Source organism: Hypanus sabinus, chromosome 19, assembly GCF_030144855.1.
Source record: "Hypanus sabinus isolate sHypSab1 chromosome 19, sHypSab1.hap1, whole genome shotgun sequence".
Classification (NCBI taxonomy): domain Eukaryota; kingdom Metazoa; phylum Chordata; class Chondrichthyes; order Myliobatiformes; family Dasyatidae; genus Hypanus; species Hypanus sabinus.
In genome coordinates, this window is record NC_082724.1 from 78,676,566 (window position 1) to 78,697,289 (window position 20,724).

General features: G+C 40.8%; 1 protein-coding gene across 1 annotated transcript in view; it reads left to right on the plus strand.

The window, feature by feature from the left end:
- The window catches only part of LOC132378087 (guanine nucleotide-binding protein G(i) subunit alpha-2), a 312,596-nt gene extending 292,664 nt beyond the window's left edge, over positions 1–19,932 (plus strand). The window contains exons 8-9 of the mRNA XM_059944831.1: positions 12,833–13,038; positions 16,870–19,932. Of these exons, the coding sequence (XP_059800814.1) occupies positions 12,833–13,023 (191 nt within the window). The 3' untranslated portion in view covers positions 13,024–13,038; positions 16,870–19,932. The remainder of the gene's footprint in view (positions 1–12,832; positions 13,039–16,869) is intronic.
- Positions 19,933–20,724: the final 792 nt, after the last annotated feature.

Genomic DNA, 20,724 nt, shown 5'->3' on the forward strand with positions numbered 1-20,724 from the left:
GAATTTTCAATAAAGAGGAGCTTCTTTGTAGGTAAATGTGGCCCTACTGTGGATTGGAGGCACCCTATTGTTGGTCTGTAACACCTAATTTGTATTTGGTGTGGGTATTCTTGTAACTTTTAGGAATAGAAGCTATTATCACAATATAAATTCCAAGTCTTCTAACCATACCATTGATGTGTAGAAAAGCAAATGGGAGTCTATCATGCCCTGAAACCACGTGCCCCATGTTATGCTCAGAGTTCCCACAGTCGCAACGGTGCAAATTTTAAGGTGTCAGCAGTTCGGGAATTGTGAATGGCATCGTCTAAATGCAAGTATACGTTCCTGCTTTCCAGTGTGTGTTCACTCAGTAGTGTTCCTAACAAAGACCAAACAAGACATCCTGCAGATGCTTGAAACCAAGGAGGAACTCATCAGGTTAGCAGCATCTATGGAAATAAACAGTTGACCTTTCAGCCTGAGACCCTTCAACAAGATTAGAAAGGAAAGGAGAAGAAACCAGAATGAAAAGGTTGGTGGGGGGGAGAGTGAGGTGATAGATGAGGTCAGGTGGATGGGGGGGGTGGGAGGTAGAGAGGTTGAAGTAAGAAGCTGTGAGGTAATAAGTGAAAAAGGCCAAGGGCTGGAGAAAGAATCTGTGAGGAGAGTGAATCGTGGGAAAAAGGGAAGGAGGAGGGGTGGTGATAGGCAGGTGAGAAGAACAGGTAAGAGGCCAGAGTGGGGAATAGATGAAGAGAACCATATAATCATATAACAATGACAGTACGGAAACAGGCCATCTCGGCCCTCCTAGTCCGTGCCGAACTCTTAATCTCACCTAGTCCCACCTACCCGCACTCAGCCCATAACCCTCCACTCCTTTCCTGTCCATATACCTATCCAATTTTACCTTAAATGACACAACTGAACTGGCCTCTACTACTTCTACAGGAAGCTCATTCCACACAGCTATCACTGAGTAAAGAAATACCCCCTCGTGTTTCCCTTAAACTTCTGCCCCCAACTCTCAAATCATGTCCTCTCATTTGAATCTCCCCTACTCTCAATGGAAACAGCCTATTCACGTCAACTCTATCTATCCCTCTCAAAATTTTAAATACCTCGATCAAATCCCCCTCAGCCTTCTACACTCCAATGAACAGAGACCTAACTTGTTCAACCTTTCTCTGTAACTTAAGTGCTGAAACCCAGGTAACATCCTAGTAAATCGACTCTGCACTCTCTCTAATTTATTGATATCTTTCCTATAATTCGGTGACCAGAACTGTACACAATATTCCAAATTTGGCCTTACCAATGCCTTGTACAATTTTAACATTACATCCCAACTTCTGTATTCAATGCTCTGATTTATAAAGGGCAGCGTCCCAAAAGCCTGCTTCACCACCCTATCTACCTGAGACTCCACCTTCAGGGAACTATGCACTGTTATTCCTAGATCTCTCTGTTCCTCTGCATTCCTCAATGTCCTACCATTTACCCTGTATGTTCTATTTGGATTATTCCTGCCAAAATGTAGAACCTCACACTTCTCAGCATTAAACTCCATCTGCCAACGTTCAGCCCATTCTTCTAACCGGCATAAATCTCCCTGCAAGCTTTGACAACCCACCTCATTATCCACAACACCTCCTACCTTAGTATCATCGGCATACTTACTAATCCAATTTACCACCCCATCATCCAGATCATTTATGTATATACAAACAATACTGGGCCCAAAACAGATCCCTGAGGCACCCCATTAGTCACCGGCCTCCAACCCGATAAACAATTATCCACCACTATTCTCTGGCATCTCCCATCTAGCCACTGTTGAATCCATTTTATTACTCCAGCATTAATACCTAAGGACTGAACCTTCTTAACTAACCTTCCATGTGGAACTTTGTCAAGGGCCTTGCTGAAGTCCATATGGTCTACATCCACTGCCTTACCCTCGTCAACATTCCTCGTAACTTCTTCAAAAAATTCAATAAAGTTTGTCAAACATGACCTTCCACGCACAAATCCATGCTGGCTACTCCTAATCAGATCCTGTCTATCCAGATAATTATAAATACTATCTCTAAGAATACTTTCCATTAATTTACCCACCACTGATGTCAAACTGACAGGTCTATAATTGCTAGGCTTACGTCTGGAACCCTTTTTAAACAATGGAACCACATGAGCAATACGCCAATCCTCCGGCACAATCCCCGTTTCTAATGACATCTGAAAGATCTCCGTCAGAGCTCCTGCTATCTCTACACAAACTTCCCTCAAGGTCCTGGGGAATATCCTGTCAGGACCCGGAGATTTATCCACTTTTAAATTTCTTAAAAGCGCCAGTACTTCCACCTCTTTAATTGTCATAGGTTCCATAACTTCCTTACTTGTTTCCCACACCTTACACAATTCAATATCCTTCTCCTTAGTGAATACAGAAGAGAAGAAATCGTTCAAAATCTCTCCCATCTCCCTCGGCTCCACACATAGCTGACCACCCTGATTCTCTAAGGGACCAATTTTATCCCTCACTACCCTCTTGCTTTTAATATAACTGTAGAAACCTTTCGGATTTACTTTCACCTTATTTGCCAAACCAACCTTGTAACTTTTTTTTAGCTTTTCTAATCTCTTTCTTAAGATTCCTTTTACATTCTTTATATTCCTCGAGCAATTCCTTTACTCCATGCTGCCTATATCTTTTGTAGACATCCCTCTTTTTCCGAACCAAATTTCTAATATCCCTTGAAAACCATGGTGCTCTCAAACTTTTAACCTTTCCTTTCAACCTAACAGGAACATAAAGATTCTGTACCCTCATAATTTCACCCTTAAATGACCTCCATTTCTCTATTACATCCTTCCCATAAAACAACTTGACTCAATCCACTCTCTCTAAATCCCTTCGCATCTCCTCAAAGTTAGCCTTTCTCCAATCAAAAATCTCAACTCTAGGTTCAGTCCTGTCCTTCTCCATAATTATATTGAAGCTAATGCTATTGTGATCACTGGACCCGAAGTGCTCCCCAACACATACATCTGTCAGCTGACCTATCGCATTCCTTAACAGGAGATCCAACACTGCCCCATCTCTAGTCGGTACTTCTATGTATTGTTGCAAAAAACTATCCTGCACACATTTCACAAACTAAACCATCCAGCCCTTTTACAGAATGAGCTTCCCAATCTACGTGTGGAAAATTAAAATCTCCCACAATCACCACCTTGTGTTTACTACAAATATCTGCTATCTCCTTACACATTTGCTCTTCCAACTCACGCTCCCCATTAGGTGGCCTATAATACACTCCTATCAGTGTTACTACACCTTTCCCATTCCTCAATTCCACCCAAATAGTCTCCCTAGAGGAGCTCTCTAATCTATCCTTCCAAAGCACCGCCATAAGATTTTCTCGGACAAGCAATGCGACACCTCCTCCTCTGGCCCCTCCTACTCTATCACACCTGAAGCAACTAAATCCAGGAATATTTAGTTGCCAATCACACCCTTCCTGCAACCATGTTTCACTAATGGCTACAACATCATAATTCCAGGTATCAATCCACGCTTTAAGCTCATCCACCTTTCTTACAATGCTCCTAGCATTAAAATAGATACATTTAAGACACTCTCCACCTCCTCCTCTCTTTTCATCCCTAAGAATGCATTCAAATTTATTATCCTTTTCTTTCTTCTCCCCTACATCTTCGGCTGGAGTGCATCCCTTCTCCATCACCTGCCTTTCCTCCCTCACACACTGTCTATTTACTTGCTCTACTGGTGAACTAACCTCCTCTCCCATAGTTCCCTCAAATTGATTCCTGCCCCCCCCCCCATCTTACTAGTTTAAAGTCTGCCCTGTCGCCCTAGCACACCTCCCCGCTAGGATATTGGTCCCCCCAGGATTCAAGTGTAACCCGTCCTTCTTGAACTGGTCACGCCTGCCCCAGAAGAGGTCCCAATGATCCAGAAACTTGAATCCCTGCCCCCTGCTCCAATCCCTCAGCCACGTATTCATCCTCCACCTAATTCCATTCCTTCTCTGACTGTCGCATGGCACAGGCAGAAATCCCGAGATTACTACCTTTGCGGTCCTTCTTCTTAACTGCCTTCCTAACTCCCTATACTCTCATTTCAGGACCTCTTCCCCTTTCCTACCTATGTCATTGGTACCTACATGTATCACGACCTCTGGCTCCTCACCCTCCCACTTCAGGATATCTTGGACGCAATCAGAAACGTCCCGAACCCTGGCACCAGGGAGGCAAACTACCATCCGGGACTCCCGATCACCTCCACAGAACGGCCTGTCTGAACCCCTGACTATTGAGTCCCCTATTACAATGAAGAGGGGGCTAAAATTAACTGCAGTTGGAGAACCCAATGTTGAAACTATCAGGTTGTAGGCTAACAAAGACTGACCATTTCCCCCCTCATATTTGCAATGTATGCTCATTTATAATTTATTTTAAATGCATTATATTTATAAACCACTTTTGTCTCATGGCACCTCAAGCATCTTAGAAACAGTGAAGTACTTGTTACGTATGTGAAGAGGAAGAACGACATCAGAGTTGTATGATTAAACATTTTTGCTGAGTCATGACTCGCACGGGGCAGTGAACCGAGCCCACCAAGGTGAAAACATCCGCATCAAAGTTTGCATGAAAAGAGAGCCCTCCAGGCGTAGGAGGCCCTCGATCAGCAACTGGGACATGGCCATGTTCTTGGAATTGATCTGATACAGTTCAGAGCTTATTGTAGGAAATGCAGAAAGTTCTGAAATACTGAAGTCTGATAATGACAAGTATAATTTGTGAGCTACGGTCAGTATTGTTCAAACCTCAGAGGCCAATTTTAAATCACAAAGTGACTTCTTTCTCAGACAGATGCCCTAAATTTGTTCAGTATGCAATCAGCATTTGAGGTTGATCTCATTCAACTTTCAACCCTTGATATTCCTTTACACTCTTCTTCCTGGTCTCCATAGATCTAATCAGAGTTCCATGGCACACAAGCTATTCAGAGGATGGGGTGCACGCAGGAGTGGAGGGTGGGGGTTGGAATCACAAGGCTCACTTTATCTCCTGCTCCTTTCCCAAAGTGACATCAGAATTTCTCTGTGATCAGCAATTGAATTCAAGTCTTTATTTGTAACCATTGTTTCTCCTGGTCTCCCTGCAGCACACCTCTGGAGTGTATCTCACCTAACAACCCCCAGAACTTGATCAGAGCTTTACCTTCTACAAACTCTTGCTATCGTACCGAACCTAGTCATTGCAAGGACTTGCTCTGTTGCAATTAAAGGTTGTCACCCTTAATTAAACATTCTCTGTTTCTCATTCCCCAGATTCTGCCTGGCATGCCAGACAACTGCATCACTTTCCATTATTTCATTATTTATTTGTTTTGATTTCCAAATCTGCAGTCCTCCCTCCAACCTCCCACCTTTTTTTGATACTTGGCACCTTCACTAATTTAGATAGAAAAGGTTTATGGGCCAAACACAAGTGAATGGGAGTTAATGGGGAAGATTTCTTGGTCACCACGCACAGGTTGGACTTGCATTAATGCATAACTATGACTCTAATTTCTCGACCCCCTAGGGCAGTCTTACATTGAGTTCAACGCTGACTGGCATCTTCTGTGACGCCACTGGTGCAAAACTGTATCAGTCCTGCCATTCCTTTCAATTTGCTGCATGGAGAGGGGAGCCTGCTACATGGGCAACAGCTTGTTCTCCATATCGTACTGCCCTGGCCTATGTATCTAGCCAGTTGGGACACAATATCTATAGTTGATACCACCAACAGATGCTTTATAATCCTTGTGTGTCTCAATTTTTCTCTCAGAACATTTTCATGTGTACATTTTTTATATAAAAATAAATACCTAAATAAATGTGGTTATATTGTATGAATTGTATCATAAATATATTCTTAATCTCAGTGAATTGCATTAGAGTCCTTTGTCCCGACAGCTGCGATTGTCAAATTGTTTCTCTGTATTCATAAATAATGGACAACATTACTCAGCTACTATAAGATGTGCATTATTAAAAATTACGGGGAGATCAAAGGGTGGTTGGTTCACTTTTGCACAATGCAATTGCTATTAGCTGAGTGTAACATAACCAGTTTGTATTATGAAGAGAGCGGCAAGTTACTAGCAGTATCATTGTCATATGGCATATAACTTCTCTGGAAAGCCTCCAGTATTACTACAATATACAGTGCACTGTTGTAATAATTGCTTAATGTTCACGTTGTTCAGTTGATCTGTATATAGCTATAAGCTTCTGTGTGGAAATGCACAGTGGATAAAGGTAATACTTTAGCTTTGTCTGTCTCATTTGGATTATGTTACTTACTGTAATGTTTACTACTGTTCAGTGAAAAGGAAATGGTGTTACTACAGGAGTTAGTCAGGCCAGTCCACCGTTCAACAAGATTGCGGTGCATCTTTTACCTCAGCACCATTTTCCTGCCCTATCCCAATAGCCCTTTTTTTTCCCCTTTATTGAATGGAAAGCTGTTGCTCTCTTATTTTAAATGCAGTCAATAATTGGGTGTAACGGTAGCATAGCGGTTAATGCAACGCTATTACAGCTCAGAGAGGTGGAGTTCAACCCCAGCGTCCTCTGAAAGGAGTCTGAACGTTCTCATGGAATGCATGTGTTTTCTCTGCGTTATCCTCCCACAGTCCAAAGACTTGCTGGATAGGTTAATTGGTCATTGTGATAGATTGGGGTTAAAGTGGGGTTGTTGGGGGTCCCTGAGCGTTTCAGCTCAAAGTGCCAGAAGGGCCTATTCCGTGCTGAAGCTCTACATAGAATAAAGACAGCCTCCGTCAGCTTAGGCAGAGATTCATTATCCTCTGGAGAAGTTTCTCCAAGTGTTCTTCCTAAATGGCTTACTCCTTGTTTTGACCCCAGTCTCTAGACTCCTCAGAGGAAACTTTCTTCATCTATCCTGTTGAGCCCACTCAGAATTTATGAATTGTTCAGTGGAGTCACCGTACATTTTTCTGAGCTGGAAAGACTGCAGGGCTCGCTTCCTCCATCACTCCTTACCTGATAAGCCTGCCGTCCCAGGAGCATGTCTAGTGATTCTTCATTGCACTATCTCAGTAACAAGGGAGTTCTTGGGAGAAAGGACAAATTATTCCTGATATTCCAGAGGTCTCATCTGCTCTTGTACTCCAGTCATCTTGCAGTTCCTTTCTAATTACCTGCTTTCTTCTATTTGACACTGGCTTGTATTAATTGGTCAGGTTCAGAGATCAATCCTTGCTTAGCAATGTTCATCTGTGGTGTTTCTGCTCATTTAAATACTTCTGAATGAAAACTAACACTGGATGGCACTCTCAAGGCTCCTTTCAAACTAGTGGTTTTGGTATTTTTGTATGTGCAGCCCTTTGCTGTGGAATTTGTTGTTTGAAAATTTGGCAATAGTCAATTCAAATATAACTTTCAGAAGGAAGTTCAGTATGAAATGGGAGCATTAGTAGGTTTAGGAGAGGGTTCATTGTGGGACTCTTTCCGTGAGCCAGTGCAGTCCATATGGGCAAAATGGTTTCTTAGCTCATTTAATGTTATTTGAATCTTTGATATGCAGCGTGGTAGTATACACCAGCTGTAAGACTGGGGAATTCCCATCAGTGTCTGTAAGATGTTTGTACATTCTCCCCATCACCACCTGGATTTCCTCCAGGTATCCTGGTTTCTTCTGAGATTCCAAAGATGTATGGTTAGAGTTAGTGAGTTGTGGGCATGCTATGTTGGTGCTGGTGGTGGGGCTTCCCAACACAATTAATGTTGATTTGATTTGACACCAACTACACATTTCACTGTATGTTTCAATGTACATGTGACAAAGCTAAACTTTAAAAAAGAGTAGCAAATACTCAACGTATGAATGGTCACATTTCACCATTTTGGGCAATAGATTGGCTGTAAAATGCTGGCTGAAATGAGAAGAATTGTAGGATTCTGGTGGTGCAGCAGGAGATTATGCAGCTGACCAGGTAAACATAGTCTCCAAGTAGAGCAACACACAAAACACTGGAGGAACTGCAGCATCTATGAACAGTCATTGTTTCTGGTCAAGACCCTTTATTTCCACTGAAGAAAGATAGTGGAGAAAATAAAAAAGCCAATACCTAAAAAGAAGGTGGACGGAAAAGCTGACTGATTACTGCAGCAATAGTACCTGTGACTGTTGTTCCAGATTCCAGCATCTGCAGCCTCCTGTGTCCCCACTTGGCTACTCCAATGCAAGGTCTCTTTTAAGTATGTCAGCTTTGAAGATGTTTTCTTCCCCTGACAGCTGTTACTCTAACCCCCTACCCCCCAACACCTTTTTATGCTGGTCAACTCAGTCCAGATGAAAATCTTAACTCAAAATGTCTACTGTCCATTTTCCTGTACAGATATTGTCTGCCCTGCTGAGAAATAATATGAGCTTTATTTGAAAGAGTTTGGGTACAGGAGGAGGACATCTGTAATTTTATAGTGACTTTCTCTGAACCTGAAGAATAGCTGCAGAGGACAGTGAGTTTTTGGTGTTGCTTTAATAAAACTGGCACAGGCTTCAGTGGCCAAAACACGAGATAGCACAATAGCTGTCAGCTGGCAGCTCACTGCATTCATCTAATGGGAGCAATGTCAGTGTGCTGAGTTGCGGCTCCGTGTTGGCTAATTTACTGCTACTGCTTCAGCTGCAGATTCTGCTGAGCTGCTACAATATGTTCAGTCTGAAGATTAATGAACCACAGGATAGATAGAGCTAAAGGATGCTATATATCACACATGAAGGACCTTAAATGCTACAGCTGTACAACAAAGATATGGGTCCTTTAACTCAACAGATATTTCAACTCATTCAGAATGCAGCTGCTAGACTTTTAACCAAAATCAGAATGGGGGAACATATCACTCCCATCCTGGCTGTTCTGCATTGGCTTCCTGGGTCTTTTAGAATTGATTTTTAAGTTCTCTTGTTTTTAAAGCTCTCAATGGTCTGGGAGCATCAGAGTACATCACAGAATTGCTTTCATTTTATAATTCTGCTCCAGCTCTCAGCTCTTTTTCCACTGGTCTTTTAAATTAAAACAATCTCCCCCCAAAAATAATTCGCAGGTCAACTTTTCTAAACTGCACACCTAAACCGTGGAATTCAACGCATAAAGCTATAATGGATGCAGACTTTGTCCACACTTTTAAATGCCAGCTGAAAATCTTTTTGTTTACCTTGTTTTTACACTAACTATTGATCATTTCTTTTCATGTTTGTACTTTTAGCATTTTGAACTCCATCATCTCTATGAAAAATGTTCTATAATTAATACTTACTATAAACATATCCATGCCAACTTTAATGCCCATCTGCACTAATTCCATTTCCCACATTAGATAGGCATTCTTCTATGCCTTGCCTATTTTAATGCCTGTATAAATGTCTCTTAAATGTTATGATCTTATCTGATTCCACCACATTTTCTGATAGCTTTCTTGGTTTTGATACCCATATAATGGGAAAAAGATTTTGTCTGACCTATTATTCCTGCTATAATTTTATTTACATCAGTTGCATCAGAAACAGGTTAATCATCAAATATGAAATGTGTTGTTTTGCAGCAGCAGTGCAAATAAATAAAATTACTATAAATCACAAAATCAATAGTGCAAGACAGGAATAATGAGGTAGCGTTTATGCAATCATGAACTGTTCAGAAATCTGAAGCTGTTCCTGAATTATTGAGGGTGGGACTTCAGCCTCCTCCCAAAAGAAGAGGGCACATCCTGGATGGTGGTGGTGCTTAATGATGAATACTGCCACCTTGAGCATCACCATTTCTTTGACCTACTAAATCGCCTCAAACTCTTAATAATGTTGAAGTGCTCCAGTCAGATGACATCCTGGTGAAACCTCTCTGCAGTCTTCAGCATTGCCACATCCTTCTTACAGTGCAGTAAACAGAAATGAACATTATTCTGAGTGTGGCCTATCTAGAGTTTTGTAAAGTTGGAGCAGAAGATAGCAAGGTTCATATTCTATGCCTCAACCTGAGAAGGCAATTATGCCATTTGCTGCTTTCACCACCCTATGCAACTTTGTTGCCTCATTTGAGGAACTGTGGACTTGAAACCAAACGTTCCTAATTGCCCTACCATTTACTGTGTATGTCATGACAGCATGGATAGGGTGTATGCGTTCTAACTTTCGCCCCCCAGAGTTGAGTTATCACAAACTAAAGGGCACGGCTTAAAGGTGAGAAGGGAAGGATTTAAAAGGAATTTGAGGGGGAACCTAATTTTCACACAAAGCATGGTATCTATGTGAATCAGGCACGTACAGTAACAACTTTTAAGAGAGTGTTGGGCACAACCCATGGATTAGAAGGGTTTACAAGGTTATGGGCCAAATGCTGGGGAATGGGACTGGTTTGGATGGAGCATCTTGGTCAGTGTAGACCAGTTGGGTGTAAAGACCTATTTTCATGCTCTGGTTTGATGTTCTATGATGTTCTACACCTTATTACTCAAAATCCATCATCTTATATTTGTCAGGATTCTGTCTGTCTTTCCATCTGATCTACATCTTACTGTTGTCTTGGATGACCGACCTCACTATCAACCTTTGAGTTATTGGTCATACCTCCTATGTTTGTATCCAAGTCATTGATATCCATCACAAACAACAAAGGTCCCAGCATCAATCCCTACAGTCCATCACTGGTCACAGATTGCAAACAGAACAACATCCTTCCATTGTTACTCTTTGCCTCTCTTCACCAAACCAACTTTTGATCCAGTTAGCCTGCTCGCCTTGAATCCCATGTCCTTTCGCCTCTTGACCATCCTACCACGTGGGACCTTGTGAAAAGCCTTACTAAAGTCCGTATAGATACTATCTAATGGCCGGTTGTCTTCATTCTTCATTTATCAAAAATGCAATCAGATCTGTGATGCATGATGTCCCTCAACCATACTGACTGTCCCTGTCCTTTCCTGCTCTTCCATTCATCCATTCACATTAATCCTATCCCATAAGGGTTTGTCCAATAATTTTTGTACCATTGATGTAGCCTGTAGTTATGGCTTGCCCTTTTGTTAACAAAGAAGCAGCATTGGCTTTTCCTAATATTTTGACATCTCACATCTGAATGCAGAAGACTTCATTAAGACCTAGCTATTTCCTCCTGATGGTCTCATAGCTAACTAAGATAGATCTTACTCATAAGACCATAAGATATAGGAGCAAAAGTAGGCCATTTGGCCCATCGAGTCTGCTTCTCAATTCAATCATGGGCTGATCTAATTCTTCCAGACATCCCCACTCCCTTTGCCTTCTCCCCATACCCTTTGATGCCTTGGCTAAACAAGAACTTACCTATCTCTGCTTTAAATACACCCAATGACTTGGCCTCCACAGCCACTTGTGGCAACAAATTCCACAAATTTACCACCCTCTGACTAAAGTAATTTCTCCGCATCTCTGTTCTAAATGGACGTCCTTCTATCCTGAAGTCATGCCCTCTTTTCCTAGACTCCACTACCATGGGAAATAACTTCACCATATCTAATTTGTTCAGGCCTTTTAACATTTGTAATGTTTCTATGAGACCCCCCCCCCCCCCCCCCCCATTTTCCTGAACTCCAGGGAATACGTCCCAAGAGCTGACAAATGTTCCTCATACGGTAACCCTTTCATTCCTGGAATCATTCTCGTGAATCTTCTCTGAACCCTCTCCAATGTCAGTATATCCTTTCTAAAATAAGGAGCCCAAAACTGCGCACAATACTCCAAGTGTGGTCTCACAGGTGCCTCATAGAGCCTCAACATCACATCCCTGCTCTTATATTCTACACCTCGAGAAATGAATGCCAACATTGCATTTGCCTTCTGCACCACCCACTCAACCTGGAGGTTAACTTTTAGGGTATCCTGCACAATTCCCATTGCATCTCTGAATTTTGAATTCTCTCCCCATCCAAATAAGAGTCTGCCCATTTATTTCTTTCACCAAAGTGCATGACCATACACTTTACAACATTGTATTTCATTTGCCACTTCTTTGCCCATTCCCCAAAACTATCTTAGTCTCTCTGCCGGCTCTCTGTTTCCTCAACGTTATCTGCTCCTCCACCTATCTTTGTATCATCTGCAAATTTTGCCACAAATCCATTGTAGTCCAAATCATTGACATATAGCGTAAAAATCAGCAGTTCCAACACCAACTTCTGTGGAACTGCCCTGGTAACCAGGAGCCAGCCAGAATAGGATCCCTTTATTTCCACTCTCTGTTTTCTGTTGATAAGCCAATGCTCCTCCCAAGCTGCTAACTTCCCTGTAATTCCATGGGCTCTTAACTTGCTAAGCAGCCTCATATGTGGCACCTTGTCAAAGGCCTTCTGAAAATCCAAGTATACCACGTCTTACAGAACTCAAATCATAGCTTCACTCACATCACTAACCTCGGATTGGAGCAAGAAGACAGAGAATGTTCCTGTGTTCCTCCTGAGGTTCCAGACCATGTGAAAGGCAATACAGAAAGAAATGTAATTAAAAAAACAGAAAGATGGAAATACTTTCTTCTTGAGATCAGGTTAGGAGCCATTCCATATCAAGCAATTTTATTAATTATTTGCCCTGTTTTGAAAATTTCAGATGCATGTGATCCAGTAGCCGGTAAATCAAGCATTGAATGAAGCATAAGTAATGGTTGTCCGGATTGTGCTTGTGGTACCTAGGGGATTGGAGTAAGCATCTAAGAGTCTGTCTTGACCCTTGCAGGTATGCATGTGACTCACTAAATTGTTCCCTTTGTTTGCAGGAGCAAATGAGTATGATGCAGCTGCTGGCTACATTCAGACCAAATTTGAAGACCTTAATAAGCGGAAGGACACCAAGGAAATCTACACACACTTCACATGTGCCACCGACACAAAGAACGTGCAGTTTGTATTTGATGCAGTCACTGATGTCATCATCAAGAACAACCTGAAGGATTGTGGCCTCTTCTAAGAAGTGAAGATGAAGGTGAGCATCTTGAGCCTGTCTGCTCTGCTTACTTGTCTTTGCATAAGGTTTCAAAGAAGCAATAAAGTATATTTATTATCGAAGTATGCATACCATATAAAATCTTGAGATTTGTCTTGCAGGCAGCCACAAAACAGAAACGCAATAGAACCCATTTTAAAAAAACCCACATGGCACAGACCATCAAACACCCAATGTGCAAAAAAAGGAGCAAATTGTGCAAACAGTTCTTAAAAAAGTACAAATGACATACAGAACATGAATTGCAGAGTCCCAAAAGTGTGTCCACAGCCATGGAGTTAGTCCAGCACTGTAGCTAGTTGGTTTCAGTATCCTGTTCAGCCACTCTAATGCTTGGTCATGGCAATCAGGGAAGTGACGGAGCAGATTACTGTCCTTCGCTGTTATCGTACGGAATTAATGAGCATGTTGAAATTGGTCTGTAAAGATGGATGAGTTATTAATTGAACTTGACTGCTCTGCTTCCCTGCACATTTGGCCTTGGCAACTACTTCGCAATAGTTCCTCCTGTATAGTCAATTTTCATGTTAGCTTTTAAAAAAGAAATTAAAAGCAGAATATTGAAAATGGTAGAAATGTCTTGAGCAAAATGTTCTCTCCCTTTCATGGGAAAATTATTCCTATAACCTTTAAACTGTTAGTAAAATATTATATAAGACCAAAACACCATAAGACATAGGAGAAGAATTAGTCCATTCAGCCCATTGAGTCTGCTCTGCCATTCTATCATGGCTGATTTATATCACTCTTAATCCCATTCTGCTACCTCCTCATAACCTTTGACAACCTGACTAATCAAGAACCCATTAATCTCCACTTTATATATGCTCAGTGACTTGGCCTCTACAGCCGTCCATGGCAATGAATTCCACAGATTACTACCTCTGGGTAAAGAAATCCCTCTTCATCTCTGTTCTAAATGGACGTCCTTCTATTTGGAGGTTCTTCCCTCTGGTCCTAGACTCACCCACTGTAGGAAACATCTTCCCACATCCACTCTATCTTGTACCAGAGGGACATCGGGGACTGCTGTGTACTTTGCTACACAGAAGCATGGCTCACACCCGCCATTTCAAATGCAGCCCTGCAGCTCAATGGCTTTATCATTCTCCGCAAAGGCACGCAGGGAGGTGGCGTATGCTTTATGATTAACTCCTGATGGTGGTTCTCTCCCATTCCTGCTCACCCATCTTATCTGCTGAGGGAGTTTTCCTCCATCATCCTGGTAGCAGTGTACATTGAATGTTAGGCAACTCTGGAGAGTGGAGAAATGAGGAGGCATAAAACTGTGTACCCAGTGTGAAGAAGTCTTTGAGCTGCTGCCAGCATTGTATCACCTTTGGAGCCAACCCTTGACCACTGTTACACCATCATCATGAATGCTGACCGTGCCATCCCACGCCCACACTTAAGAAAGCCTGGTTCCCTGGCTGTACTTCTATTCCCAGTGTATAAACAGATTAAAGACCGCAGCAGTGGTGGTGAGGACAAGAAGGTATGGTCAAGGGAGGCAGATGAGTACTTTGAGACAGTGGATTGGACAATGCTCAACAATTCATCTTCAAGTCTAATTGAATATGCCACATTTGTCACCAACTTCATCATAACCTATAAGGATAAGTTTGTGCCTTTGCGGGCATCCCCAAATCAAAGGCTGTGGGGTGAAGCATAGTCTGCTGAGGGGCAGATCTGTGGCATTTAAGATTGGTGATCCAGAACTACATAGTAAGTCCAGGTGTGACCTATAGAAGGCTGACTTAAGAGGAAAGAAACAGTTCTGATTGAGGTTAGAGATGGATTAGGATGCACATCAGCTCTGGCAGGGTTTTCAGGCATTACTTCCTACATAACATAATGAATGGCAGTGATGCTTCACTCCCAGATGAGATCAATGCATTTTATGCATCCTTTGGAAGGTAGAATGAAACTACATCTATTCAAGTCTCTGTTTCATCCGGTTGCCCTGTGATCTCTTGTCTCGGAGGCTGACGTCAGAACATTTTTCAAGGTGAACCCTTGCAAGACATCAGGCCCAGATAGTGCTGTGAAATCTGTGCAGGAGTGTTCAAGGACATCTTCAGTCTCTCACTGTTGCAGTTGGAGATTCCCATCTACTTCAAAAGGGCACCAGTGCCCTAGAAGAGGAGGGTGAGCTGCCTCAGTGATTATCACACAGTGGCACTCACATCTACTGTGTTGAAATGCTTTCAGAGCTTAGTCATGGCTAGAACCAACTGCTGTCGAAGCAAGGATGTGGACCTGCTGCAATTTGCCTATTGCCACAATAGGTCTGTAGTGGTTGCAATCTCACTGGCTCTCCACTCTGCCTTGGATCACCTGGACAACAGTAATACTTGCATCAGCCTGCTGTTTATTAACTACACCCCAAAACAATCATACCCTCAGTTCTAATCAAAAAGCCCTGAAACCTGGACCTCAGTACCTCCCACTGCAACTGGACTTTTTCTTTGGGAAATCTCAATCTGTTCTGATTGGCACTAACGTCTCCTCGCTGACCTGGTGCACTTCAAAGATGTGTGCTTAGCCTACTGCTCTACTCGCTCTACAGTCATGACTGTGTGACTAGGCACAGCTCAAACGTCTATAAATTTACTGATGACACAACATTACAGGTGGTGAAGCTCTACAGATTCAGCACCCTCATCGAAAGAGATTTCTTCTCATCTCTGTTCTAAATGGATGTTGTTCTATTCTGAGGATGTGTCCTCTGGTACTGGACTCGCCCCACAATAGGAAACCTCCTCTCCATATCCACTCCAGCCAGGCCTTTCAATATTTGATAGGTTTAAACGAGATCTCACCACATTCTTATAAATTCTAGTGAGTACAGATCCAAAGCCATCAAATGCTCCTTTATAGATTTGGTTGAGGCTACTTTGATATTTGTTATGTTAATGGATGGTGGAAATTATAAACATCTCAGACTAAAATCTAATTTTACTCCCTGCAAAAACGGGCTTGAAATTAGAATCTCTGGATTTTTTTTTCCACTTCAGTGGTGAGTGCTCTTACTAGTGGTCTTGCATGAACAGTGGTTTGAAAATAAACGATTCCCTGTAGTGAAAAGCTCACATTGCCTGCTGTTAACTAATTAACTACTTAAGCCATGTAAAAGTAATCCTGTGATTTCAGGAGCAGTGACACACAGGCAATAACTTAGCAATCATACTAGTTTTACATTTACTAATCAAGAGTAACAACTTTTGGATGTACAACACTGGAAGATGTCTGTACTTGATACTATGTTATGTTTCCCATTATAACTTGCTTACGCTATAAATTGAAGTTCTAACTTACTGTCACTCAATCATATAAATGTGTACTGCCAAATGAAACATTGTTCCTCTGGACCAAGGTGCACAACACAATACAGTACATGTAACTCTCGCACAACACAAAAATAATATTACCACAAATAAATTAACAAATAATAGGTTGGTGCATTTACAACTCAAGTCAAAAAGTATTCAGTATAATGCTAACACGAGGAAATCTGCAGATGCTGTTTTCATTCATGACGACACCTCGGTGGAGGCAGGGGGTTCAATAGTCACTTGGCCTGGGGGAATAAGCTATTAAACATTTTAGGCTTTTTCCTACTGGTCAATTGTTCAGAACAGCACTTTGCAACATGTGGGGCCAGCCATAGAGTTTAAACCTGGGAATTTCTACGACCATTGATTTATTGGGCCAAAACGTTTGCACAGAATGAGCAGACAAATGTGGAATACTTTATGGGACTAGACTGCTTTTCAGCATTTTATATATATTTTTTGTTTTCTTTCACAGTTACTTGAACTGCTTGGTATGGAGGATCCCAGAGGAAGGACTGCATCAATTAAAATCAGCTTTCTGCTTTTAACAGCTTTTTACCAGAGACTTAAGACCATAAATGCATCACAAACTTCAGTCTTTCTATCCCCTGATAATGCAAAATTTGTACTATTTAATTAATTTTATTTTTACAAAAAAGCTTTGTTTTGAAGTTATCACCCATATGCTTGTAGAATTAGCAAAATGTTGTTAGTGCTGGCAAAACTCACCATAATTCAGTTATGTGGGGCATGATAAGCCATATTTCTAGATGTGCATTTTAGTTGTTTAGAGCATGTGAGAAATTAAGTCTGATTCCTTTACAAGCATAAAGCAGTGGCTTAACAAAATGAGATGGCCATTATGTCAAACCACTTGTGTCCTTGTTAACAAAAAAAGTTCTTTTATATGTGAGAAAGTTGGTTTGTCCAAGTAAGTTGCATGTAAATCATAGATGGCTCCTGATTCTCAATGTTTGCACAACTAGCATTCTTTACGTAAGAATTTTAAGTGTTAAAGTGGTGGCTTGAAAATGGCTTTATTAGCTACAAAGCTGCAAATTCATTTAACATATATTTAAAATGTAAGTAACCCTCAATGTACTGATATGAATTTTGCTGCAGTAAGTTTTGTGCCTTGAATATAACTTTGTTTACAGGTGTAACTGAGTTCTGCTTAATTTTATTATTTTTATTATTTCTTGCCCCATGAAAATTGTGATGGGAGTGATTTTATTTTAATTGGCTTGACTAAATGAGGAAGAACTGGCTAGCTGGTTGTTTATTCACTTTATACATGGAAAAATTGAGTCTCAAATTAAGTTACTGTTTGCACCATTAATTCCAATCAGGGCTTGTCTCTTGGTCTGGATTTTAAATTTCTTCTGTATTTTTTAATGGTGAACTCTTCTCTAAATCCCATTCCTCAAAAAAAAAAGTCTCCCTCCCCAAATCACCCAAATGTATGGTCAATTCATTTCTAAGCCACCATCCTGTTTTCATACACATCCATTGATATGGGTGGTATTAGCGTCTTGATGAACTCCCTGGATCTTCAACCCCAATTCAGGCATGTATGGAATGGACTTTTCTGTTCCCTTGACCAAACCTGTCTTTTCCCCACCTTGAGTGTTAGGACTGGTGGATTCAGTATCATATTGCAGCCTTTCTGAATGAATAGTGTAACCAATTGAAGATAGTTAGGTGTTGAGGCCACATAACACTATGGATGTCAATGAAGAGCCCTGCATTTCTGCTTTCTGGCCAGCACTCAACTGTCTAAAGAACCTTTGACATCTAATTGCTAAAGTCATCTATGATAGTCATCCCATTATCTCTCTCAGGAAGGTCAAGATACACACATAAATATGATCCACAAGCCTTTATCACAAGTAGATCAATAACTGTTACCAGAATCATTGCTGATTTTTCATTCACGTTGATAATACAGATTTATGTTATTTGCTGTAACTTGTGTAACTCAAAGGGTGCACTCCTATTTTCAACAGAACTTGCTCACAGATTTCAACTTCCATTCATTAAACTTTCTTGTCCAGTTGAGCACTTTTATATTGCTTGCAGCAGCCTAGTTCCAGAGAGCCAGTGTCAGCTGATGTAATTGTCAGTATTCTGAAATAATAAGTAATTAGGGTTAAACTGCATAAACTGTGGTGATGCTCAGTGCCTGAAACATTGAAGCTCCCCAATAGCCTTTTACTTGACCGTTTGTCTTACCAGTTTTCAGCTTGTGTTCTCTTAGCTCATTTTTTTTAAATAAGAATTCTGCAGATAGATAAATGTTTTAATGGTCTTCTGTATGCTTTGATGCTTCATAGCAGTTAACTTCCATTCCATTTCTTACCCAGTGCAAATGTGTCTATCAAGTTGTAAGTGCTAATACTGGAATGTGTCTCTAAAGTTATAAGTACCTATACTGGGCTTTGTAACATTTCAGCATGGTTTCTCAGGCAAGTCCTCCTCTGCAGACTTCTGACTATTTATTCCTTATTAGTTACAAACGAACGTTAAATGTTTCACTTTTGTGAGTTTAGAAGAGGGGTTTGTTTTGATTTCACTTGGATGTAATTAAGGTTTTAAGATTTTAAGATTGCATTTTATTGTGTCTTGTGTAACTAATAAAATTAAGTTTAATGTACATTCACCCGTTTAAGCACAATATTGGGACTGGTTGATGGTTTTAAGAATCCCAGATGATAAGTCTAACGTGGCAGCACTTTTAACATTCCAGATACTAACTAAATCTTTCTATTGTTTAAAAATTGAAAATTTCAGTTTACTTCTGAGTGTATACCACCATTACAGTCTAATTGGTGAAATAATTTCCTGTCATAGTAATTAGATGGTGCAGTTTGAGCAGCTAATAAAAGGAGTCTGATTGAATCCTGGTATCAGTATCTTGATTGGATGGAGGAAATGCAACACTGGTGTCTGGGATGTTAGCTGGTTTTCGATAATATAATTTTAATAAGTGATGCAGTTTTAAATATGAAAGAATTGATTTTTATTCCAACATGTAATTCTTGACTGTGCAAAAAGATCTTTTAAAGCTGTCTGTGGCCTTCATTTCACTTGTGCATTTTTTAAAATGAAGTAATTCTTAGCTTGCATTATAAAGTAGATCCAGTAGGAATTGTTCAGTAATAGAATTATAATAGAGCCTTTGTATTCTGAGACTTGAGCTTAAGTTCATGAAGGAAAGTTAAAACATTTCATGTTTTTTTTTTATTGGCCAAGCTATTTGTGATCTCGGGTTGTGTTTATGGCATGCAACCAGGTTTCCTAAGGGTAAAGTTAAACTTGGGCACAGGGCAGGCTGGGTTTGGGCAGGGTGGGCCAGTGGTTGCAATTTGACAATATTTGACTATTTTTTGTCATCATTTAATGTTACTTACAAACACACACCCACACTTATGTTTAGTTTGTAAAGAGGCCAAATGTATTGCGACCACATACGTTTCTTACAGTATGTTACCTGGTGTAAAAATAAAAGACCAAATTAATAAAGTACTTTTTAGAAGGATTTGGGTGACTACCTTGTTTACTGTTGTAATTCCACTGCACCATTTCCAGTTTTAAGGACAATCTTCATCCCCTCCCATGCAATGTACTCTTAGAATCTGGCAGTAGATGCTATATGACTCTGCTGGGATCATACTGACAGTATCAGCTCTGAAATACTGCCAACATACTTCGTTGGAATTAGAAGGTTGCTTCTTTAGGTCACATGTTCGAGACTAGCACTTCAGAGCAGTGCTGAGGAAGAGCTTCACTGTGTGCACTTGCCTCTAAGATGATTTGAAAAAAAGCTTCTTTTTGTCCTTGAGTATGCCAAAAAGATTTTGTGGTGGAAGAAATCCAGGAGCTCTCATCAATATTTATCTTTCTAAATAATATTACCTGTATTGGAGCTTGTTTTGCTCCCACAAGCTGCCTACTGTCATGACAAAAGTGGCAGTGCTTAACATGCTTCATTGGCTATAAATATTTTCTATTAACTTGGACCTCTAAAACTTGTCCTCTGTTGACAAATGTGCTTCTTGATTTTCCTTTGTCCCATATCGCTTGATCAACAGAAGTGTCTTAGTCTTGAAGCTTTCATTCAGCCCAGCAGCCTTAGCATTTCCTGATGATCAATGGCTGTGTGCCTTAATCCTTTCTTCATCAATATGAGCCCAGCAGCACATTGCTGACGGAAAAGGTTTATCGTACTCCTCCATTGATACTGCCTGGCTTGCTGAGTTCATCAAGCATTTTGGAAGGAAATTGTTTATCATTTTAAAGGACTTGTTTAGGTCTATCTCCATATTTACAA